Source organism: Perissodus microlepis, chromosome 23 (assembly GCF_051167445.1).
Source record: "Perissodus microlepis isolate ML-2025 ecotype Zambia chromosome 23, ASM5116744v1, whole genome shotgun sequence".
NCBI lineage: Eukaryota > Metazoa > Chordata > Actinopteri > Cichliformes > Cichlidae > Perissodus > Perissodus microlepis.
This window is the reverse complement of record NC_140482.1, coordinates 2,764,844-2,791,492: the sequence shown is the minus strand read 5'-3', so window position 1 is coordinate 2,791,492 and position 26,649 is coordinate 2,764,844. Positions and strand designations below refer to the sequence as shown.

The following is a 26,649-nucleotide window of genomic DNA, read 5'->3' as shown; positions in this document are numbered from 1 at the left end:
AAGAAAAAATGTTTAAATGAGGTTATCTGTACAATGTCTCTCTGCTGTCCAGTGATTTGACTTTGCCTGTGGAGAAGCTGCTTGTCTAAGTGCTGATAAAATCCGGATATAAAACCTGACACTGAAGATGAATGTGTCCCACAGCCACGCGAGCCTATCAGTGGTGAGCACAGACGAGAACACGGGCCTGGGAAACGTGTCAGGGAGCTATCTCTGCGCTTCTTCCAGTCTCTCAGGCAGAAATGAAGTCGAAAAGGTTTGTGGCAACGATAAAAGGCGAGGGTGACTGGCAGAGATGGGAAATAGTAGAAACTCACTTTGCTGTTTGCCTGTTTTCGCTTGTTTGTTTGTGCACTGCCTCAAGCGCTCATACAGACTTTATAACAGGTATGCTGAGACTCACTGTGAGGATGGGGCATGTGCATTGCTGACCTATTGAACAGTCGCACTCTGTAGCCAAAAGACCTAAAGATGGCTGTGTGACAAATGCTGGATCTGAAAAAGTCTTCGTCTAGAGCAGAAAACCATGATCTTCAAACATGTATTAGAATACAAAGGCATGCTCCTCAGAAAGGCGCTGTTGGAGGATTGGTGCCAGTCAGTTCACACTGGCCATGGCAGGAAAGAACACCACAGCCATTTAATTATACTGTGGTCTGGTGATTCTTACATTCTCATTAATGCACCTGTGAGTAGTTTCATTAGGATGAATGTGATCAGCTTTTTCATTGATTTGCATTCACCTTTTCTTCTTACGGGATAAAACCACGCAAAACACCCCACAACATCATAGGGCCACCAGATCCCCTCACTGATACCCATAAATTCAACTTCCATGGACTCTTTCTGCAATACCTAAAATCCAGAGTTCTCTAAAATGGGTTTAAGTGCATCCTCTATGTCAGTCTTTTTGTAGAATGCTCTTCTTTAAAATTAAATGTGATGATTGAGACATTAAAACAAAGAGGGACAAATGCAGTACTAGTGCTACATTATGTAGGTAAGTGTGCGAGAGATGATATGTGGCGTGACGGGTAAACTGAACACTGCTGAACCTACAGACCCACAAACCCCGCTGCCCAGTACAGTAGATGAAAGTACGACCACCACGGGCCTTTTTTATTATCACCTCTCAAAACTGTTTAGCATTGGCAGGTGGCAGCATCTCTCATCTCTACTTTTATAGAGCACAAATACTCTGTAGTTTCTTTCATCTTGGTCTATTTGGTAAAATGTGGGTCGTTCATATGAAGCCGTAAATAGTAAGGAGCTTTGTCTTGTACTTAATCTCCTCCCTTCAGCAGCACCGCTCTAAATCCTGCAGTGATTGTGCGCACTTGGTCCTCATGATTATAGTCAGCATTTCACACGTTAACTGATGCTATATGAAATGTTTTAAATGCCTAAATAAATTAGCAATGACGCACAGCTGCTATGTGTTCATGAACTCTATGCTCTGAAAAGCTGTGCTGAGAAATGTATGCAAGTCTGAAAATAACCAATTAACTAATTAAATCTGAAATCAAAGTCAAGAAGAAAATTATTAGGGATTAGGAATGAATGCAAAGGTATTATCTTCTGGGTTTGTCATAGGATTTATTTATTTATTTAAGGAAGGTGGAAAAAATGAAGTCAGGTATTATTTTTCAGGCATAATTCTTTTGGAAACGTAATGTAAAAAATGTAAAAAAAACACCTTTGCCTTGCTGGAAACAAGAAATGAAGACACACAGAAAATGAAACAATCACATTTCAGGCCCAGAGACAGTGATGACTCTGTAAGCAACAAACACAGAAGAAAAAAACAGCTGAGACGACCCTGTTGTTGAGGATGTGAGGCTATGAAAGGGGAAAGTCGATGGGAGTAGACTGAGGAGCTGCGGCACCAGTCTCCTCCAGCCTGCTCCAGGGTTCCCCCATTAAAGCCTGCTCTGCAAGCAGATGGAGTGCATGAACACTGGAGTCAGTTCAGGAGTGAGGACGACTCACAGCCTCTTTACTGGATCACACTGAGCAGAGGAGGATTGTCTCTGACAGTTCAAAAAGGCATCTTAGACGAAGTGTATGACAAGAACAGTGCAACTTCAACTTCACGATGTGTCCACATCCAGATGACCACAAAAGGTGATACTGTGTTAGAATGACAGACCAGCATCTGAAGCTTTTCCAGTGACTCCTCTGAGAAGCTACAGTTCATAATATGAGGATATATACTTCGGGATAACAGCACTGACGCTAATATTAACCATTCATTATTAAATTAAATTATCAGATTAAAAAGTCACCTTACGAATGTAAGACAATTACTTGTGTGTGTGTGTTTGTATTGTACATCAGTGAATAAGGGCCAATGTCCCTGCTACTCTGGGTATTTTACAGGTGACAGTGAAGAACCTGAACATGGTTCAACTCAAACTGCTGATGTTTTCTTTATTAGATTTTTGTATGGTTCAAATGATAACAGAAGTACGATAATAAGACGAGTCACATGACGTAGTTTACATCACCACCACCCTACAAGCTGAACGGTTCCCTTTGGAACAAAGATTAGAACCATCAGCTTCAACTTTTTGGTATTCATCCAAGTAAGATGTGTAGGTGTAATACAGATTTACATTTGCAGATTTACGGTGCCCATCCTTTTACTAATAGTTTACTCATTTATGAAGTTATTGTTTAACAACCAATCAATTAACAATGGTTACTAGTTTCCTGAATTACATGCTGGGGAATGAGCCATTTCAGTCATATGCTGGCAGGCCAAAGAGCTCCGGCTCAAACTCCTCCATACTCCTTAGTCGCAGCGTAGCCTCCTGGATAAGGCTGCGGTCCAGGTTGTCATCGGGAATCACGACCACCTGCATTCCTGCTGCCAGTGCTGCCTTTACACCATTGGGAGCATCTTCAAACACCAAGCACTGGGCAAAGACAGGAGAAAAGAAAAACAGTGATATTATCCTATATAGTCACCTGGATTTCACCTCCTCAGATGGCAGGAGCCGATACCACAAACATGAGAAAATTATATAATTATATAAAAGTATAATTAATTTTATCTTTGTGGCTTGACTCTGCTTACCCCTGTCAGGTAGAATATCCATTTATTTTTAAGAATAATGACCCTGATGAGCCATAATGCAGGCTAAAATTACAAACATACTGCAGCTGCCAGTGCTCCCCCTCAGCCTCCCAGTAGATTCAGTTTTATTTAGATAGCGCCAAATCACAACAGCCACAAGGTGATTTTAAGTTAAAGACTCTACAATAATTTATTGCTTTTATTTCATGTTACTAAGGATTACCCAGAAGTTCTTCATCTTTTCCTATTTTATGAAAATGTGATGGTTATACAACAATATCAGGGTCCATGACAGACTCAATGGTGCTCAAGTGGTTGAGAATCTGCCTGCTGTGCTACTGTCTGTCTGTCTGTCTGTCAGAATGACCACCTTCAAACTGTGAGGAAAACGACACAGTCAGGTGGGAGCCCAGTTTAGAGGTAGTGGTAAACAAAGATCGTGGGTCAAAACCTGTTTTCACTGCACTGTGGGCAGCTGCATGATGACGTGTGATGCTCAGCAGTGGTTCTGCTGAGTTAATGCACTGTGGAATCCACTATGACCACACTGCTCTGACAGTGTCATCAGTTTCACAGTAAAGCTGATGTTTGTGCATGTCCATGGTGCAACTGCAGAGCATATATGCAAGTGGTCCTGACATGACTTCTAGGGTGGTATGTGAAAATAACAGCCGCACAGGAGTCAAGACAATCCTGTGTAAGTCAGTATATTTGTTTTAACGAATTGGACACTATCAACACTCAGCCCACGGGAGCAAATGCATCTATGATCACATCTCATAGAGCTAGAGGTTGAAATTTCTACTGTGGACACATTTTATTTTTATGCAATAGAAAAAAGACAAAATCCAAACAAATAAATATAACTAGATCTTCTGAATTTACCACAGGAAATATATAAGAAACTTCTTTTTCCATTTTCTTTTCAAACAGGCTGGAACTGAACATAGTAATAATAGCATTTTGTGTGTTATTAATAATAACACACAAAACAAGATGTTACGTAAAAACATTTTTTTAAAAAACACGCAGACTAACTGCCTTTAAAAAATGGTTTATGCACATGTTCAGCAAGGACACTGTGGCAGCTGCGGCCTTCACTGAGAGGTCGTTCTGCTTTCACTGTTCAATAATCACAGGAGAGAAGCAAACAGTGGTAAGAGTGCAGCACTGTCAGGGTTAGGAGGAATATTTAATCCCATCTATTCAAAGAGATTTAGCTGGAAACAGAATGACATCTGTGCAGATGTAGATACAACAAACTACCTACTGCAGGGGTGGGCAACTCCAGGCCTCGAGGGCCGGTGTCCCTGGAGGTTTTAGATGTGTCCTTGAACCAACACAGCAGATTTAAATGGCTAAATTAGCTCCTCAACATGTCCTGAAGTTCTCCAGAGGCCTGGTAACGAACTAATCGTGTGATTCAGGTGTGTTGACCCAAGGTGAGATCTAAAACCTGCAGGACACCGGCCCTCGAGGCCTGGAGTTGCCCACCCCTGGCCTACTGCCATGTCAAAATATACGGTGATGTTGGAGGTGAACTATTTAAACGCAGCTGAAATTAAGCCCATGACACTTGACCAGGAAAGTGAACACTAAACACAAACTTGCAGCAGAAAATCAGTACAATCAGCACAGTTAATTGATCTTGTTCAAGATTTATCTAAAACGTTGTCAGAATTAGAAAAAGAAGTGTTTTGTGTGAGGGTGCGCTGATCTTCACCTTCAACTGTTAGTCCTTGACTCATCCAAATGAATTTCTATAATCAAATTCCCTCAAGACATTCTGTGTAACTCTTCACTAAAAAGGGAATTCTGATAGCACGCACACGGACCAACAAAATCTGAGAAATTCATCCTTTAGTCAAAATAAATGTCAGCAACAACAGACAAAGTTTTCAGTTTGGCACAGAGATGCACTGTTTGCTCTTCTGCCTCCACACACATATGGACTTGAGTGACATCCCAGTCTTAATCCATAGGGTTTATTATGATGCTGGCCCACCCTTTGCAGCTATTACAGCTTAAAGTCTTCAAGTAAGGCTTTTCCACAATATTTAGGATGTATGTGTGTGTTTATGGGAATTGTTGAGTCACTTTGGAACAGGAAGGAGCCATCCCACAACTGTTCCCACAAAGTTGGGAACAATAAATAGTTCAAAATGTCTTGGTATGCTGAAGACTTCCAGGAGAATAACATCACTCTTTTGGACCATCCTGCGTGTTCCCCTGATCTAAATCCAACTGAGAGCCTTTGGGGATGGATGGTGAGGGAAGTTTACAAAAATGGACAACAGTTCCAGACAGAAGATGCCCTTCGTGTAGCCGTCTTCACCACTTGGAGAAATGTTCCCACTCACCTCATGGAAAGGCTTGCATTGAGCATACCACAACGGATTTTTGAAGTGATCAACAATAACGGTGGAGCTCCTCATTACTGAGTTCATGTTTGGAACTTTGATTTCTGTTTTGGGGAAGTGTATTGTTTTTTTTGGAGGTGTGGTCCTAAACTTTTGATCAGCTGTAAAACTATAATGCACAAAATGTTTTCAGAAGTGGCCAGACTATAAAAAATCCTCCAAAAGCACACTGACAACTCATCCAGGAGGTCACAAAAAGACTCAGAACTCTAGAAATATCGGGGTGGCTGTAACTCAGGAGGTAGACCAGATTATCTAGTTATGGATCCCTGGCTGGTGCAGTGTGCATGCCAAATATCTTTGGCCAAGATACTAACCCTAAGTTGCTCTCCACTTCTTCTTTCCTGGGTCTTTTCACGTGTGTTATGAATAAATCTTCTTTTTTTCTGTACCGGTACTGGTTTTATTTTGTTGTATTTATCCGAGACACCTTAAAGGCCGGTCCGTGAAAATATTGTTGGGCATAAACCGGTCCGTGGCGCAAAAAAGGTTGGGGACCGCTGCGGTAGAGCTCAAAGAGGAAATACACTATTTTAAAGGGCTGTACACGCCCTGTATGCGTAAGCAGAGTATATTATCATGCATCAGTGACAGTTAGTCAGTGACCGCTAGATACGATTCCTTTTTTGGTGATTTTCTACAATTAACTGCCTCTCGCCCCGCTGTTTCCTGTTGTTCTCTTTTAGCAGCATAAAAATAGACGATGTCTATTATGCATCAGTATGAATGTGTGTGAATGTTAGATAGAAAGCACTTGTGTAGGAAAAGCATAAAAAAATGCTCCTGGTTTAAGTGAATAGTAACATTCATTCACTAAAGTAAAACATTTGGTCTCCTCCGTTCCCAGAGGATGGACTACTGTTTAATGAAGAGTGGATGCCTCACAATGACATGGCCCTGTCTCAACATTTTCAAGACATGTTGCTGTTGTGTTTTTGTTTTTCATCTCCAAATGCTCTGTTTAAACTGAGTTTTGTTGTTTTATGTGTTTTATCCTGAAATAGGGGTTATAATTTATTCACACAGTGCTTCTACATTTTGGCTTAATCTTTGATGAATAAACAAATATAGCGAAATGCGACATGAGTTGTTTTTCAGGTTGTATTCCCTTCATTCTAACACCTGGTATGGGCTGGACAGTTCTTTATTATATCTTTACAACTGACAGAGGGTGTACTTTCTTTTTTCTATCTCTTTATCACAAATTTCTCTTTCAATTCCATTTTTTCTTTTTTGTGGCTTATGGCTCCAAACAGCACTTCAGTGTGAATAAAGGAAGTTGCAGTATAATGAATCTTAAGCTCTACAGGAGTCACCAAACGCTAAGCTTTACTGAAGCCTTAAAAACCTTGTTCATTTCAACTCTAATGCTCAGGCAGAACAAAGGGGCATCCTCAAGCCTCTTTAAAACATAATTGACTTCTGTGATGTCACTAATCCTGAAACTGAAGGATCTTGAACAATGATGGTGGAAACACTCAGAGTCCAGAGCACTCTTGCTAATTCCCTTGACTGAGAGCAATTAAAAACGGTAATTATCCAATGAGCTCGTGAAATGACCTTTAAATCTGCTTCCTGATTGTGCTGAACTGGATGAAAACAGACACAGATGCACAGCAGACTAATAGCTTGGGTGGATTACAAAAGTCAAAAGTTAAAGAAATGAACTAAAAATTTCTAGAGCTACACAAAACAAATCTGTGGATCAACAGAAATACCAAAAAGAAAAAAGAACCACTGAAAGGATTATATGTATGTGTTACGTTCCCCCCGAAGGGGTCTAGGCATGCGAGTGAGGGGACCAGTAACAAATGAGTCCAGAAACAGAATGAAAAGGAAAACAGACAGAGTTGTTCTGTATTAATATAGTTTTATTACAAATGATATAGGTTTATTACAAACGACATTAACCTAAAGAGCCGGCAACGCCGTTTTACCAATAATGCCAAGGAAACAAAAGAAACACTCGCAGCAACAAAAGACAAGAAGACTACAAAACAAAAAGGGAGGCACTTCCCACACTTCCTACCCTACTCCTCACCACGGGGAGACACTCTCAGGGCCCACAAGCCCGTCTACTCACTAGTCAGAAGGCTGTCTGTCCAAAACCTAGCACAAAACCATGTAGAGCCACAGAGGAAAAAAACCACCCTGCTCACAGCTCATCCCCAGTTTAAATAGCCTCAGAGGTGATTGCTGACTGGAGTCAGGTGGCAAACGAGGCTACTCAAAAGCAGCTGTGTCCTGGGGAGAGAGGAGAGTGAGAGAGACAGAGGGGGTAGGAGTGGCAAGAGAGGAGGAGGCGGGGAGAGCGGGCAAACACCCCACCCACACACTCCCACAGCCTCACAGGATGTAACATTCCCCCCCCCCCCTTACATTAAAGCTCTACCAAAACAACAACAACACCTTATTGCGAGCTGCGTGAGAGTGCATCAGCCACTATATTGTCAGTACCTTTCTTGTGTTTGATCACCAGATTGTAATCCTGGGCCAGGAGTGCCCAGCGCATCAGTCGCTGGTTGTGGTTGTACATCCGGTTCAGAAAGACGAGGGGATTGTGATCTGTGAAGACGGTCACCGGGGAAACGCTGGAGCCCACATACACTGCGAAATGCTGCAGAGCTAGAAGCAGAGCTAAGGCTTCCTTCTCTATGGTAGAGTAGTTCAGCTGATGGTGTTTGAACTTCGCAGAGAAATAACAGACCGGATGGCACACACCCTCCTCATCATCCTGCAGTAGAACTGCTCCAGCTCCGGTTGCACTGGCATTGACCTCTAGCTTAAAGGGTCGAGAGAAGTTAGGAGCCGCCAATACAGGGGTGCTGCACAGGAGAGATTTTGCCGACTCAAAGGCATGCTGGCACTCAGCTGACCATTCAAAAGGCACCTTTGGGCTACACAGTTTGGTTAGCGGAGTCACGACCACAGAAAAGTTCTTACAGAAACACCGGTAATATCCGGTCATACCTAGGAACCGCCTTAGTTCCCGTCTGGTGGTTGGACTCGGGTAGTCCAGGATTGCACCAATCTTCGCCTCCACTGGGCGGACCTGTCCAAACCCCACCTGCTTACCTAGGTAAGTGACGGTTGCCATACCAAACTCACACTTAGCGAGATTGAGGGTCAACGAGGCCTCGGCTAGCCGCTGAAACACTGTCCTCAGAAGGGACATATGATCTGTCCACGTGTCTGTGTATAGCACTACATCATCTAGATACACATTGCACTGGGGCACATCTCCCAACACCAACTGCATCAGACGTTGAAAGGTAGCTGGGGCATTTTTCATGCCAAAGGCCATTACTGTGTATTGCATGAAGTGGTCAGGGGTGACAAATGCAGAAATATCTGAAGCTCTGGAAGTGAGAGGCACCTGCCAGTAGCCTTTAAGAAGATCGAGTTTGGTGATGAATTTGGCAGGGCCGATGCTGTCGATGCAGTCTTCCATACGAGGAAGCGGAAATGAGTCAGAGACCGTTACAGCGTTTACCTTCCGATAGTCTGTGCAGAAACGGGGTGTGCCATCAGACTTAGGCGTTAGTAGACATGGGGAGCTCCAGGGGCTACAACTAGGTTGTGCCAAGCCGTTTTCTACTAAGTACTCAACTTCCTTTTTCATCACCTCACGTTTGGCGATGGGGCAACGGTATGCATGCTGCTTGATTGGGGCTGCGTCTCCAACATCAATGTCATGTTCACAAACATTGGTACGTGAGGGTACGTCACTAAAGAGAGACGGGTAGGAGTGCAACAAGTCAAGTACATCTTTACACTGGGACGGAGGAAGGTGAGATAGGTGGGCCTCGGCCTTAGCTAAAAAAACAGAATTTGACAACCGCCCACATTGCTGTCCCTCAGAAAGGGTACCCAGATCATCATCACCCTTAACTTCTACACTTAGCAGGGTAACAGGGACTGAACCGGGGACAGCCGTCCCAGCAGTGTCTGATGATTCTGTCATGCTGGTGTCTCTGGTATGGTATGGTTTCAACATGTTAACATGGCATAGGCGAGTCTTCCTTCTGCGTTCTGGGGTGTTGAGGATATAGTTGGTGTCAGACACTTTTTTCACTATCACATAGGGGCCTGAGAAACGAGCCATGAGGGCAGAATTAGGCACGGGCAACAACACAAGAACTTTGTCCCCAGGCTGGAACTGTCTTTCCACTGCTTTTTGATCGAATCGTTTTTTCATGTTTGCCTGGGATACACAGAGAGCTTCTTTTGCTAACAAAGTAGCCCGTTGCCACCTGTCCTTACATGTTTTTACAAACTCCACCACATTAGTTTTAGGCACACAACCGCTGAGAAAACTCTCCTTCAGCACCTTTAGTGGACCCCGCACATCATGTCCAAACACCAGGGTAGCTGGGCTGAACCCCAAAGACTCCTGTTTCGCATCACGTATAGCGAACAATACAAAAGGGACCCCTTCATCCCAGCTTTTTCCTGTGTCATGGCAATACTTACTCAACATTGCCTTCAGAGTTTGATGCCACCGCTCAAGTGCACCTTGTGACTCTGGGTGATAGGCACTAGACACAGAATGAGAAACTCCAAAGGACTGTAAAGTCCGTTTAAAATCCCTGGACATGAAATTGGTACCCTGAGCTGTCTGCACAGTTTTCGGGAGGCCAAAGGTGGTAAAGAATTTGACTAGTGCTTTGGTAATGCTTGCTGTAGTGATTCTCCGCAGCGGAATTGCCTCGGGGAATCGAGTGGACACACACATTATGGTTAACAAGAACTGATTCCCTGCCCGCGTCTTTGGTAAGGGGCCAACACAGTCTACCAGGATATGCTCAAATGGTTCACCGACAGCAGGGATAGGACGTAGAGGGGCGGGGGGCACCGCCTGGTGTGGTTTACCCACAAGCTGGCAAGTGTGACAGGTGTTACAAAACTGCACTACATCTGCTTTCATTGCCGGCCAAAAGAAATGCTGCAGTATACGGTCATACGTTTTAGTGACACCCAAATGACCTGACCATGCATGATCATGTGCTAACTGTAGCACATGCCGCCGCAGACTTGTCGGAACCACCATCTGCCGCACTGCGCTCCAGTCTTCTCCAGGCCTTGGGGTCCACTTGCGCATCAATAAACCTTCCCAAATGAAAAATGTCTGCTTCTTGCTCCCCTGACCACCCTTATCCTGAGCTGCAGCGGTAAAACACTTAACTAATGAAGGGTCTTCTTTCTGAGCCTTCACAAGTGCTTCCCGGTTGAGCAGAAAAGGAGCTCCAGACTCAGGAGCTGGCTCAACCACACTTTGAGCCGACTCTAAGGCTCCATTATCTCCCTCATCAGTACAGGGCATCACATCCTCCTCTAGAATAGAGCCAATCACTGATTCTGACAAATCAACTCCCCCACCTTGTTGCTGAGCACGTGAACGAGTCAGAACGCTCACCGGGAACACATCCGGGTGCTGCTGACTGAGGGCAACCAACACAGGCTCTATAACAGGATTGTTGGTCACCTCAGGGGTAGGATAAACTTTCCCACCCGCGATATCATTTCCCATTATAAAATCCACCCCATTAATTGGGAAAGAAGGCCGTACACCCACTGAGAAGAAACCACTCACCAGCTCACTCTGTACCCAAATACGATGGAGGGGAGCAGGCACAAAACTCATCCCAACACCTCTTACAATGATGCTAGAGTCACAGTCAGACTTCTCGTTAAATTCAAGCACACTAGCTAGTATGAGGGACTGTGAGCCACCAGTATCACGCAGAATGGTCACTTCACGCTTATCCTCGGTCTTACCAGAAAGCGAAACAGTCCCCTTAAAAATGAAGGGCTTAAAACACTCATCCGGGGTCTCAGGGGAGGGGGGCCTATTGACAGGAGGCATAGTTTTCATCAGCCCGACCCCTTTTGGTTTACGTGAAGTTGAGACTGATTGTTTCCGTTTATAAGCTTCACAATCTGCGATCAAGTGGCCAGACTTAAAACAGAAAAAACACTTTCGGTCTGCCTTGGGACGAAACACAAGTACCTCACTCTTTGGGTGCTGTGCAACTGGCACCTCGCTAGCCTTCACTGGGGCATCACGCCGGTCATACCTACTAACACTGGTTTTATGGACGAGCGCGAACTCATCAGCCAGCGTCGCAGCCTGCTGTAGCGAGGAAACCTTCTGTTCATTAATATATACTGCGATGCGCTCAGCAATGCAGTTCTTAAATTCCTCTATGAGCATTAGTTCCTGGATCGAAGCCAGGTCAGTGGCTTTGCAGGCCGCACACCACCGATCAAAAAGAACACCTTTTTCCCTGGCAAAATCAAGATAAGACTGACCCTGTCCCCTTTTCAACCCCCGGAAACGCTGCCTATAGGCTTCTGGGACCAGCTCATAAGCCAGCAGGATAGCACTTTTCAGCTTGTTATAGTCCAAGCTGTCCTCAGCTGACAACGAGTAGCAAACTTCCTGAGCCTTACCTGCCAGCTTACATTGGAGCAAAATGGCCCACGAATCCCGTGGCCAGTGCAAGGCCGTGGCTATTCATTCAAACGACTCGAAGTAGCTGTCAACCTCAGTGTCACGGAACACCAGAACCAGACGACTGTTCTTCCCTACATCAAACGGTGTGTCTGCCTGACGAATGGAGGCAGTCGGAGGAAAGGAAGCCTGCCGGAGTTCCAGCTGTCGCAACTTAACAGCTGTCTCTGCCTCCACCTCCACCTTTCTCAATTCAACCTCCCTGGCTCTCGCAAGCTCTGCGTCTAACCGCCTAAGCTCCAACTCCTTCTTTAGCTGGAACTCTCTCTCACGATCCTCCTTTTCCAACTGGAGACGAGCCAGGCGTACACGGAGCTTAGCATCCTGCTTCGAGCCTACACTTGATTCAATGGAGAGAGGTTCGAAGCGAGGCAATGTCATGGGTTTGTCCTCAGGCAGCCCCTGAGCAACAGGTGTAGACACCAATGGACCTACAGCCTGAGCTGGCACCTGCGGAACAGGCTGAGACGCTACACCATGCTCAAGTGGACTGGCAGACACTGGCAAGGCCTTTACCCCTCCTCCACCAAGCCAGACACAAGAGCAGCTTTCAGCTCAGCCCTACGCAGAGCTGTGGAGACAGAAATGCTATAAAATGATGCCACCTCATGCAAATTCCTCTTCCTACAGGCGTCCAGTTGGACAAGCGAGGGGTTTACCTTAAACACGGCAATATCAAAGGTAGCCATAAAATCTAAAACAAAAACTACCTGAGGCTAACAATAACAACAAAGAACCACCTCCAATACACAAATGAAAAACAGGTGGGAAATGTGTGGCCACAGGTTAACCAATAAATAAAAATACAGCCGACCCTCTCCCCAGACCTACCTACTAAAATCTTAGCCTAGTTAGCTTCTGGAGTGTACCAGGCTCGAAGCAACTTTAAAGGCTAAGCATCAAGTGCACAAAGCACCGATAAGCCTACCCCCGACAGGGAACTAATCCCCACCCGGGATTACTCCGAAAACAATAAAGGCAAAATAAAAAATGAGTGCCTGAAGGAGGAGCTTACGCTCAGCTAGACACTCCCCTTTGCTAACTGGAGAGAGAGCGCAGCAGATACCATACAACTAAACAAGCCACCGGCAAACAACTCACTAAAACTCAATTGCTGTTCCTTCCATTCAGATCCCGGACGAGCCCCCACATTGTTACGTTCCCCCCGAAGGGGTTGTCGTGGTTCGAATTTTTGAGGAAGAGACATACGACTGGAAGTCCATAGTGGGTCAACACAAATTATTTTATTAAAACACACAGTACAGTGTGAGAAGAAACTTGCAACAGCAATCTTACAATCTTCCTCGAGCAGACCGCTCCCCATCCTTATATATTACCCTGATGACATCACAGCTAGATCTTACTGGAAATGATAACAGTTCCAAAGTTCTCCTTATATAGACATCCGATACTACTTTAGAGACAAACAAGTGTGTGATATGTTGTGCAATTTTGTGAGACTGTGTGTCCAACCGAGAGATTGTCCTGAGACGACCTCCCTGTTCTTAATACGTGCGGGTGTGAACGTGCGTACTTTCCATGACTCTCTATGTGCATGTTGGTGTAGGCCTGAATATGTGTGTAGGTGAATGTAGAAGGCCCTACTGGACCCACAGCTTCGAGAGGTGTGAATACAATGATATGGATACCATTTGCAACAGCTTAAGCAGATAGAAAGAATGATAGAGAACAACAATAGATTAATTAAAGTGATCAGATTACCATAGATATAATTCAGAGATTATTCTATCAACAGATTCGACAATGATGAATGATTGATCAATGATAGTTCTGATTATAAATTGTCACCATAAGAATAAGAAATAAAATATCTCTTGTCCACAGGGTCTAGGCATGCGAGTGAGGGGACCAGTAACAAATGAGTCCAGAAACAGAATGAAAAGGAAAACAGACAGAGTTGTTCTGTATTAATATAGTTTTATTACAAATGATATAGGTTTATTACAAACGACATTAACCTAAAGAGCCGGCAACGCCGTTTTACCAATAATGCCAAGGAAACAAAAGAAACACTCGCAGCAACAAAAGACAAGAAGACTACAAAACAAAAAGGGAGGCACTTCCCACACTTCCTACTCCTACTCCTCACCACGGGGAGACACTCTCAGGGCCCACAAGCCCGTCTACTCACTAGTCAGAAGGCTGTCTGTCCAAAACCTAGCACAAAACCATGTAGAGCCACAGAGGAAAAAAAACCACCCTGCTCACAGCTCATCCCCAGTTTAAATAGCCTCAGAGGTGATTGCTGACTGGAGTCAGGTGGCAAACGAGGCTACTCAAAAGCAGCTGTGTCCTGGGGAGAGAGGAGAGTGAGAGAGACAGAGGGGGTAGGAGTGGCAAGAGAGGAGGAGGCGGGGAGAGCGGGCAAACACCCCACCCACACACTCCCACAGCCTCACAGGATGTAACAGTATGTTATATACACTACTGGTCAAAGGTTTTGGAACATCCCAGTGTTTCCAGTTATTTATTGAAGTTCAAGTCGATCCAAATGGTACAAAGGTGAGTGGTAAACTCCCAGAGGTTAAAAAAAGGTAAGGTTACCCAAAACTGAAAAACAATGTACATTATACATAATTATACACGAAGGCCATCTTCAGGGAATCCAAAATTCAAAGCTTCCAACTGGCTCCGCCCAGCCTCCTGACTTAAGATCCCCATGAGCAGAGTTATGAGCAGACACACCACCCTGCTCTTCAAAAGGGACTATGTAAGATTTACAACCTGTCCCGGGGCCTGCTCCCAAACACGCAAGAACCAGCAGAACCAACAGAATCTGGATTCACTGTGTACTCGAGTACACACTGCTGAATGAGTCAAGACAAAGTACAGTGAGGCAGAGCTGTGTGTTTGCTGTGGGCAGATTCATACACAGACATTTGTTACAGGCTCACACACATTTGGCCCTCTAATGCAAACACATTGCCCCTTTAGAGGAGCATGGTGCAATAATGTGACAGCAGCAAATGCCTGCATGCTGTGATTTGGAGGCAACTTGACTGGCTACAGTCTATGCTGTCGGCTATGGACAACAGTTTAGTAAACAAGGCTCTCAACTACAAGATTAATGCGACTGAGGTGAACAGTGCGTACAACCTGAAATATAATTTCTTTCTACCCAGAGATTAATAATAAATAATAATAATGGATTGCATTTATATAGCGCTTTTCCGGGCCCTCAAAGCACTGTACAATTCCACTATTCTTTCACTCTCACATTCACAGCTTATTTCCATTGCAGTGGAAAGAATCGAAAATAATTCCCATTCCTAAAAACAAGAATGACGTTTTTAATGGTGTCAATAGCAGACCTATTAGTCTGCTCCCCGTTCTAAGTAAAATTATGGAGAGGATTGTCTATGAACAAATTCAACATTACCTAACAGAAAATCAGTTACTCACTCAGTTTCAACATGCTTACAAACCTGGTTATTCTACCAGTTCAGCTCTTATTCACATGACAGATAACTGGTATAAATATCTAGATAATGGGAAATTGGCCGGGGTGGTATTTTTGGATTTTAGTGCTGCATTTGATTTGATAAATCATGATCTTTTGATAGATAAACTAAAATGTTATGGATTTTCACCAGCTGCTTTGTGCTGGATGGAAAGTTATTTGTCTGGAAGAAGGCAAAAGGTTTATTATAACGGTTATTTCTCTGAGGGCTGTGAAATGAACTGTGGTCTACCCCAAGGCAGCTGCCTCGGTCCACTTCTCTATTCAGTCTTTACAAATAATTTGCCGTATGTCCTGGATAAATCTCATCTTGTAATGTATGCTGATGACTCCACCATGTTTTATTCAGCCAGTAGCTACTCTGAATTGACAAGCGTATCACAACTAGATTTGCTGAACGTGTTTGACTGGATAAATAAAAACAACATGATTTTAAACGTGTCTAAATCCAAAGCCATGTTAATAGGAAGTAGAGTACGCTTAGTCAACAGCCCACAGCTAAATCTTTCCATAGCTGGATCGGTATTAGAACAGGTCACCCAGATTAAATTACTTGGTGTTACCATAAACCACCACCTTTCATGGTCTCAGCACATCAACTCTGTTATTAAGAAAATGGGACAGGGCATAGCTAGGAAACGCTCTTTTTATATTACTTCTTCAATTATGAAAGATGTCATTAATGCACTAGTATTATCTCATCTAGAGTACTGCTCCATCATTTGGTCAGCAGCTAATAAGACAGATCTGAACAGACTTCAGTTAGTCCAAAATAGGGCGGCCAGATTAGTGTTAAGGTGTTCATATTATACAAGTATTGATAAAATGCACGATAAACTTTCTTGGCTTTCTGTACAAGCTAAATTATACTATGGCTTACTTGTATTTCTAAAGAAAGCAATACTGGTAAACACACCACACTTTTTTTATGCTCAGTTGCAGCATCCAGATGAAATACATAATCATGCTATACGATTCTCAACTAACCACAATTTAGTAACTCCTCGAGTTAAAAGTAACTTTTTGAAAAACTTTAGAGCATCTTTTCAGTGGAATAAGTCGCCTTATGCAATTAGAGAATTGGCTTCTATTCATAATTTTAAAAATCACCTAAAAGCCTATTTAGGGAGTTTTTAATTTATTTGTAAATATTGTAAGAGGGTAATGTCACTTGTAATGGAAATTGTGTATTTTGTTTGAGTGTTTTTTATAATTTTTAATATTTACATGCTTATATTTTCAGAATTGTAAAACCTTATTGTGGATGTAAGAGCCAAATGATGTGGATATTTTGCATCCAACTCATTGTGTAACATTTTATTCGATGGTATTTGATGGTTTGGGCCCCAGGAAGACTAGCAACCACTGTTGTGGAAGCTAATGGGGTTCCTTATAAATAAACAAATAAACAAACACACTGGTGGAGGCAGCTACAGATTAGCCATCATTTACCCTCAAGAATGCTGCACGATCGCGATCGTGGCTCAAGAGTTTGGAGGTCGTAATCGGAAGGTTGCCGGTTCGAGCCCCGGCTTGGACAGTCTCGGTCGTTGTGTCCTTGGGCAAGACACTTCACCTGTTGCCTACTGGTGGTGGTCAGAGGGCCCGGTGGCGCCAGTGTCCAGCAGCCTCGCCTCTGTCAGTGCGCCCCAGGGCGGCTGTGGCTACAATGTAGCTGCCATCACCAGTGTGTGAATGTGTGGATGACTGGATGTGTAAAGCGCTTTAGGGACTAGTAAAGCGCTATACAAATACAGGCCATTTACCATTTTTATTCTGCACAATTATTTCCCCAATATCAGAGATAAGTCAAGATTCTAATGCAACAAAAACAATAGCATCTTTGCAGTTTTAATTTTAAAAAAAATCAAGCAATTTAAATAACATAGGACTGCTGCCATTTGGGTGACTCTAACCCTCATCAACACTGCTACTGTGTAATCAGCATCTAGCTAGCACTCCAGAAAAGGAAAGAGCACAAAGGACTAACATTTCTACATGACATAATGTTTCTACAACATGTTCTACAACCTGTCATGTTTCGGTAGGTTTGAGAATTGCTGACAAACTAAAACTGGTGGGAGTTTTGTATTAAAGCTTTATAATAAAGAGGTCAGAGTAGGGAAACACGGCAGACACAAGAACATAATAATATGGTAATTTCTATGTTATTACTATGCAATTAGCAAAGTAAAAACCACTTAATACCCATTAATATCATGGTAGCAACAGTGGTTACAGCTGAGTAATACTGCCCTGAAATTTATGTAATAGAATAATGAGAACCCACAAACTGGGGGTAATAATATGGAAATACAGCTCCATAATAAATTGTTAATAATAGGGTAACAAGGGAGGAGCAAGAACATATAACAGTGTTAATTTCTAAGTTATTACCACTGAAATACCTGTGGTATTTTCTGTGTAATAAGCAGTAAAGAGAGCTGCAAAATGCAAAACTGCCTGTTTCTATTTAATAACACATTAATAACCAAATAATAACCTTTTAAAACAAACCTAAAGAATAGTAATGACACCTGTGCATAGTTTCTGTGTAATAAGGAGCAATTTAATACCACGGTCGTGATAGCTGATTAAAACAAGCATCAGGAAGTCTGTAATGAACTGTGGTTAGTTTTGGGTTAGCAGAGTGTAGCAGAGTTAATTTACATTTATACAGACGACACTTAGATTAATTCACTGAATTTGTTATACCAACTGTATAACTGCTCTAGTATGAAGACAATATACAGTATACTGGAAATGAAACATCTGCTTTCATTGTTTTGAATTCAATTCAATTCAGAGCCACTACAACTGATCTTAGGATTTTCCCCACTTGCTGAATCTCACTTTCACCCCTGACCGTTCTCATTTTTGTTTAGGTGTAGAGGATAAGTCACCCTCTACCATGTTGGCAACATAACTCTCTTTTACTGCTTGTGTACTAAATAATAGATTCAAACTGAGTGCATTCATTAGAATTAGAGTACTTTGTATTAGAGTATTAGTATTAGAGTACTTTTTCACTTTTACTTGAGTAAAGAAGTTGAATCAGTACTTCAACTTGTACTGGAGCATTTCAAACACAAGTATAAAAATATAAGACGTTCTTCAAGAAAAAATGATTAAAGACCAAAGGTAAAATTATTATATACATTATATAAAATATATTACACTGTAGCAGCAGTTTTAGCAGTTAACACAGAGGTTCATTTTTAACATTATGAGTTTAAGGTGTGTAAGCCTGCCATGGGGTCTCATGAGTGGAATAATGTGCGGTACAGCTCTCGCCTGTGATAAAATGGAGATGTAATGATGGAAGAAATATGGAACAATATATTTTGCGACACCTTAAAACAAAAGACCATAATGTGAAATCATAGATATTTTTAGTTTGTCATTTAATACAGATCATCACCTATATTGCACAGCAGGTTACTGAGCTGTGAGGAGCATCCTCAATTACCTGCTGTGCAACTGAGCACCCGTCTCATCTTAATGACCTTACAGTACCGTATCACCCCAACAGAGCACTTGAGTGTTTCCTCTTTTATACACTTCTCTGTGTTCAGTTATTACTTATTATTAATCCCTCGCGCTCTTCCACAGCGTGTCGTTGTCCTGTCTTTGTATCCTCATCCCCAACCTGTTGCAGCAGATGGCCCCGCCCCTCCTGAGCCTGGCACTGCAGAAGGTTTCTTCCTGTTAAAAGGGAGTTTTTCTTTCCTACTGTCGCCACATGTTTGCTCATAGGGGGTCATATGATTGTTGTGATTTTCTCTGTGTTATTGTATTGTTGTTGTATTTTGGTGCTATATAAACACAACTGAATTGAACTGAAATTGCATGTTTAGATTCAAAGCAAAGAGATAGTAGAAATAGTGGGAAGGCAATACACTGTACTGCAAACCTAATACGCTTTATGAATATAGAATCTTAAGTTTTATATCACTTTCATGTGTTCATGTTTCAAACAATAATACCAGTATATAATATATTATGTAACTTGTATGTCTGAAATTTAAACATCAACAGGTGCTATGTGCAAAAAATGCCAAAACAATATAGAAACCATGAGCCATAAAGAAGGCTTTCAATAGGTGCTGACCTGTGTGAGAAACCTACTTTTTTCCTGCTTGTCTGGAAAATCTAGTTTTGGAAAGTGTTATTTTAAGTTAAATAGGACTAATTAAAAAGTGCTGCCTGTAAACCAGCACATATGATGACACACACATACACAAACATTTGACAGGATATCAACCAAAACTCCAGATAAAACACATTTATTTCCATGCCATTAGTGAAATAAGTATTTGATCGCTGAGCGAAATATGTCAGTACTTGGTAGAGAAACGCTTGTTGGCAGTTAGCGAGAAGATGTTTCTTGTAGTTGGTCACCAGGTTTGCACATATCTCAGGAGGGATTTTGGTCGTCTCCTCTTTACAGAAACTCTTAAATCCTTTTGTTTTCTTGGCTGTTAATGTGCTTCTTAAGTCAGTCCTTGGTTGCCATAGCAGTATCTGCTATCTCCAGTGTTCTGGCTGAGGGAAATCGATTGACATCTAAGATTTTACACTACTGGCCCCGCCCACCTGTCCCTCACGGTGATGAAGTCATCCCGTACTCGGGTGGAGTTGATGCCAAAGAGCTCGATTTAGGTTTCATGTGACCACCGCACTTTCTCCCATGTGTTCACTGGCAGACTGATGACTGATGGTCATTTTATATTTCTTCCATTTCCATTACTAACCGTTCTCACGAAACTTGTGCTGATGACTTTATATCCAATCAACCTTGTGCAGCTTTTGGCACTGAAGTCCTTCCACAGCTCCTGTCTTTGTGATTTATGACTTCCACATAATCACATTATGTGATGTGGCTACTTCTGATGTTTTTGGTTGAAAACAGTCATTTTTATAATCCAACTTATGATGCCAGATATATCCTGGCTGCACTGCAGAGTACCACATCACTTCGATCTACAGTAAAAGTAGTGTTTTTGTTCCTAAGCAGGGTCCTGACCTCTTTTGTCATCCAGGGTTTCTGGTTGGCATACACCCAGATGTTTTTGTCAGTGTTATGGTGTCTGTGAAGTGCTAGGAAAGTACAGATGTAGTCTACTCTTCCAGCTTTGTAGCTTTGAAGAGAGACCATCAAACCAAATTTACAGCTACACACACCAACACCAAACCCTATTCCAATGAGGACACATGTGATCTTCCTCTTAGTCAATAGGTATGAACACAAAGCCGATAGCACAAAGCAAAGATGAAAACCAGCACAAAAAGAAAGTGATTGTGATTCTACTGTAGAAACATGAACAGGCTGCAGCCTGACTGCTCATCAGTTTGTTACCTGTTGAAGTTCAGCAGCTTCACTGCAGTTTACGGCTCCCTTTATCACAGTGCTGGGGTCAGCATTTACTCAGCTTTAACATCACTCTGGGTTCTTGGCTAGCTTAGTGTTAGCATGCTGTCTGTGCAGGTGCAAGTTGTGTTAACAGTGTGATGCAGTTGTTTCTGTCCTGGAGCAGTCTTTACCATCACGCTCTCATCCTTTTGTGCAATAATAATAAAACTAATGTCCATGCTGCAGACTGCGTCACTATTTTCCTCCTCTGATGAACTGAAATCAGCTGATTGTAGTGAGAGTGCAAGAACCGATAAGCGGGATCGATAGGCAGGCAAACTAATGATTCCAAGGAATTGGACTACTGGGAAGCAGTTCTCTACAAGAACCAGTTCTCGATCCTCATCCCTTCCTGTATCCCTATTTGATTTTGGAGTAGACTTTATCCAGGAGGTTTTTCCTGTGTGTAGCACAGTTCATATGCTGGTGGAATTTCAGCAGCACTGCTTTGACTCAACATGATTAAAGTCCAGCGCTGTTATGTGTGCTGCCTCTGGATATTTATGAATTTAGTGCTAATGACACTAGAAAGCTAAGGGCTGAGCCAGGTTTAACATCAAGGGCTATACAGAGAACCAAGCCTATTCATTTATGTCCTCTGTAATGGATATTTGTTTTTGGTTTACATCTTTAGACTTGTTTGAGCTACCCTACTAAGTCCTGATGTACTAAATAGAGGACATCGCGGGCTCTAAATTGACACGTCATGTGTTTGAGTGTCCTCTTTTAGCTCCAAAGAGGCAGGAAAAAAAATTCAATGACAGGATTCTTTTTTCCTCAATTCTCTGGAGGATATACACGGGCGTGATCAGAACAGTGGTGGATGGAAATAGAATAGAATAGAATAGGCTTTTATTGTCATTGTACATGTACAACAAAAATGTAGGAGAGCAGGAATAAATGACAAACAGGAGAAATATATATGAGTCCATGTGTGAGTGGCCTGAATGATGAGGGTCAGATTGGTGAATGGCTGGGCGGGTGGGATGTGGGGGGATAGGGTTTGTTAACCCTTTAAGACCTACCATTGAACCAAGTCCGCCAGAGCTTATATTATATTTTTACATGCTGTGGAGCCATTTTTGGGAGCATTTCAAGTTGCTATACATCAATATACCCATTATAGCCCAAATTTTAATAATATGTATTCATTAAGTGCATAGTAATTACATAAATTGCAAAAAAAATGCAATAAACTACAAAAAAATTGAAAATCGTTTTTGGTTTTTTTTAACATAAATTTCTAGTTAGAGAAATTTAAGAGGCTTATCCCTCAAAACTGCAAATACAAAAAAGTTGCACAAAATAGTTTCCCACCACAGGAAATTTATTTTGAGTGTCTTTATAGTTTTATTTTTGAGATACACCAATTTTTATATACTGCAGGAAAAACGAAAATAAATATTATAATGCAAATTTGCAAAAAAACAGCATGTGCATCAAAATAAAATATTTCCAGCAGTGCAATTTGAGTCCTAAGCATCCCAGATATGATACAGAAAGTCATAAAGTCAAACATAACTTTTAAAAACACTAGTATAGGCTCATAAGGCCCTGATGGTAAAAAACTACATTTCCTCAAATCACTTCCGGTTTCAGGCAGGTCATGGCGGACATGCGATAGTTCGCGCTGATGGACGTAGGAAGTGTTACAAACAGCTGATCGGATCGGCAAAGCGTGTTTCTGGAATATTATGTTTTTGTTGCTGCAAGTGCTTTTTATGCAGTTTTTGCAAAGCTATATGTGGAAGGAAACTGTGACTGAGGACAAGCTGATGGCATAAGATGTAAGTACAACTCCTTCGGTTTCATATGTAAAAAAAATTATTGCGCTAGCTTACGTGGTTGCTGTGCTACAATGATTTAAAAATAGTTACGCAAAACAGAGTGTGCCCGCTCCGACCGGCTTTAAAGGGTTAACAGTCCAAATGGCCGAGGGGAGGAAAATGTTTTTGTCTGGACGTGTGAGACCCGACTGGTCTGAGGCGCCTCCGGAGGGCAGGTGATGGGCGGAATGCAAGGGGTCAATCAATCAATCAATCAATCAAGGCTTTATTCACCACGTGCAGTGCCCTGCAGTGAAATAGGACCCCCCCCCCCCCCCGACCTTACACATACAACACAGACATCACTTGGGGATACGTCGGAGATCAGTAGCGTTACAGAAAGAAAACACTGAAATGTACACTACAATGGGAAAGTACAAGAGGAAAAAAAGAGACCTCTACTCATGCTGGGCTCCTGGGAGGACAGCATGAGAACAGGAAACAAAAAAACTCCTCTGCACAAAAAAGCACATAAATGTCCACAGCACAACATTATGGAGCACGTGACAAGCCACAGGGTCGGGTGGGGGGTGAGGAGTAATCCAACGCAAACACAGCAGCCACCCTGCCCAGCGCTACCATTCCAGCGCGGGCTCAGACCCGCCGTGTTCCCAGGAGGGAACAAGCATCAAAGGCGTTTGGAAAGGGAGGGGGGATGAGTGACTGCGTATCAGTGTATATGTACGTGTGTATGTCCAGAGTTCAGCTGAGACAGTGTCCTTCGCCCTGCCAGGCTAAGTAAACAGTCTTCCAGCCAACCCAGGTGGCCTTGCAGGGAATGGGAAGAACAGTCTGAACGCAGTCGTTATCAGGCCACCTGTGATGGTCCTGGTTTTCCTGAGACAGAAGTTCTGGCTAACTCTCGAGCTAACAGGCGAACGGGCATCGCTGGGTGAAGACACGAGTCTGACACGACCAGAGACGGTCAGCAGTCCCCAATGAGTCGCCTGTCTTCCAGCTGTAGCTTGCAGCCAACCAGCTGGAAATCAATTTATTATGTTGATTTAAGCATATGTGATGTATTTCCATGATAACATGCTACGTTAGTATTTTCAGGTAATTCACTTTTAAACAACACACTGTAAAGATAAAATGTTAGGATTACCTTCTAGTTTTCAAAGCTTCTGGCATCTAGACCACTCAGTATTACCAGTGTAATGACGTATGTGTTATCTTGTTTATAAGGATGATGAGAGGTGTGTTTTTCTCAAGAGGCGTGTGATAGTAAGACATATACAACATGACAGTGGTGTTAAAAACATGTGAAACAAGCTGACACACTTACATATAGATTACAAATAGATATATGAATGCGTTCCAGCAACATACAGGACCTATACGAGTGTGTGTGTTTGTATCCTGCCTGCAGTGGCGAGTGAATAAGTGACAGTGACAGATTGCCCATTGAATCTTTCAAATGATGATGAAGCCTAGAGCAATATGAGCCAAGGATGTTTACCATTGCATCATTTCTGTTAAGGAGAGCAGAAATAAAGCCAGTGCTGATGATGGACAGATACGCACAATGGCACACAAGACCAAGTGCAAATGCATGTTTTAGCATTGTGTCTCAAATGTCACACTGATTGGTCCAAAGGTTGAACCGAGGATCTTGCCTCCCTGAGGCCAAGTTCGAACGATTGTTTGGGTAAAAAACAACGTCGACGGCAGAAACAGCCTCCATGGAACATGCTGTACAAATAAAATTAAACTTTTATTTGTACAACCCACAAACAAAACCTAAGGGTTCATTCATAGATCACTTCCAAACAACAGGAATATCCATACCTCATGATGGAAAAACTCCTCTTGTCATGTACAGGTCCCATCACAGAAAGTTTAAAAAGTTTAAATGAATAATTACTAAATAATAACGGTATTTCTTTGTTAATTTTATTTAGTTTAATAACTGTACAGCACTCTGTTTATAGTAACAATTGTCCTTGATGTAAATATGTATAAAGAAATTGTGTATGTTTCTATTCTGTGTCCTGTGTACTGTTTGTTGTATATGTGTATTTCTGGCTCGGTTACAACCACATTTCCCCTTGTGGGGCAATTAAAGGATTATTCTATTCTATTCTATTCTATTATTTAGCTATTAGTTATAAAATGTCTTTAAGTTGTATTTAGAAGATGCTCAATTACACAAAAATCTAATCAGCACATGAGAGAAACTCATTTCAACATGTAGACACGATGGAGACAATCTGCTGAAGCTCAAACTGTTAGTCATAACGGGGAATGAATCGTGAGGAGGTTGAAAGGTTGGAGCCAGGTGGGCTGGTCTGAGATTTTCTGGGTTTTTCCTGTTCAAAAGCTCCTGGTTGGCAGAAAATGGTCTGAAAAAGGTTGATGTCAGAGATCGGAGGAGACTGGCCAGACGTCTTCGAGCTAGTCAACAGTAGCTCACGAGTCTCGATTTCTGCTGCTACGTTCAGGTGGCAGGTCAGACATTACCAACATGAACCAAAAAAATTCAACAAAAGATTCCTTACTCAACAAAGCCTGTTGCCACTGACTTTCAGTCCAGTTCATGAGTCAGTTGGAAGCCTTTTCTCCATGTCTTCCTTAAGAACAGCTTCTTCACAGCCATCCTCCCAGCTAAAGCCCCAAATGCATCCCTGAGATCCTGTGTCCGGGCTTTGCTGGATTCGTTTCCCTGTCTTAAAGACATGATCTCAGCTCCTATTTTTCTGCTCTAGATATTTTGTATTCCTGCACCTTTTCTTTTCCTCTCTAATTTCCTCAAATTTGTAAGGACACACCATGCTGAGACACGCCAAGTTTTCAGCCAATAGCTCTTCAGGGATGTTCATGTCAGTGTAAAGATATTATTTTATAAGTCAAACTGTATTAGCTTTCACTTTTTCACAGAGTTTTGTGTGGAGTTTTTTAATGCCACCATTTCTTCATTTCTCCTGTTTGTTTTAAGGGTAGACTGCAAACCATGTTGACATATTCAGAACTGTTGGCATGTCTCTTTGGGAATCACTTTTTGGTGCAAAAAATTATATTTTATATTTGTTATAATGTGGCATAGGGCAGGGCAATTTGGCCAAAAATATTTGTCACGATATATATTTGAAAATTTGCGATAACGATATAACTGACGCGAGACAAAATACTTTACAACTCCACAACTTTATTAGTGAAAAAAAAACCATCAATGTATTTTCACTTAAACAAGCAGCTGTTTTTTTATGTGCATTAAAGTTATATAAACATTTTGCAGTGCAAATGCAAATTCCTCGCTGACAGTTTAACCAAAAGGCATTTCCAGTGGAAACTGGCCGACATATCCTCAGCATAACCATGTATAATATCCACAAAACTTAAAAAGAGGTTATACACACACAATACGGTAACATTATGTTGAAGCACAGCACGTATCACTCCGCGAGGCTCCTGCCTACGATAGCCGTGATGCTCCGACAATCCATCAAGCGGTGCGGCTTCGTAGCTTAGCAAAGTCATACTAAAACATTTGACAGATTTTCGAGCGCCGTGTACATAAAATCATTTCGAGGTCAGTAAACACAACCAGAGTTCATACATAAGGCACACGGGATTATAAGGGGCACTGTTGACTTTCAGAAAAATCAAAGGATTGATTTTAAGTGTGCCGTATTTTCCGAAAAACACGGTAATAACGACGGCCCGCTAGCATGCGCTACCAAAAATAGTGCTTTGTTGTGTATCTGATGGACGAAAGCCAAACCAGCTCCACACCACTGAAGTTGCAGCATTTTTACAAACCAGTTCAGGTTCATCCGTTTCATTCAACGATCCGCTTTCTCCCTTCTCATTCTCCGTCGCCGCCATGCTTTTTCCGCCATGTGCGTATGAAAACAAAGGCACTGCGCATGCGCGTTTTACCCTTATTCTATTTTACCCATAACGTTGCCCAACATTA

General features: G+C 42.4%; 1 protein-coding gene across 1 annotated transcript in view; it reads right to left on the bottom strand.

The window, feature by feature from the left end:
• Positions 1-2,404: 2,404 nt before the first annotated feature.
• The window catches only part of pudp (pseudouridine 5'-phosphatase), a 44,352-nt gene continuing 20,107 nt past the window's right edge, over positions 2,405-26,649 (bottom strand). Inside the window, exon 4 of the mRNA XM_084921630.1 lies at positions 2,405-2,918. Within this exon, the coding sequence (XP_084777756.1) occupies positions 2,742-2,918 (177 nt within the window). The 3' untranslated portion in view covers positions 2,405-2,741. The remainder of the gene's footprint in view (positions 2,919-26,649) is intronic.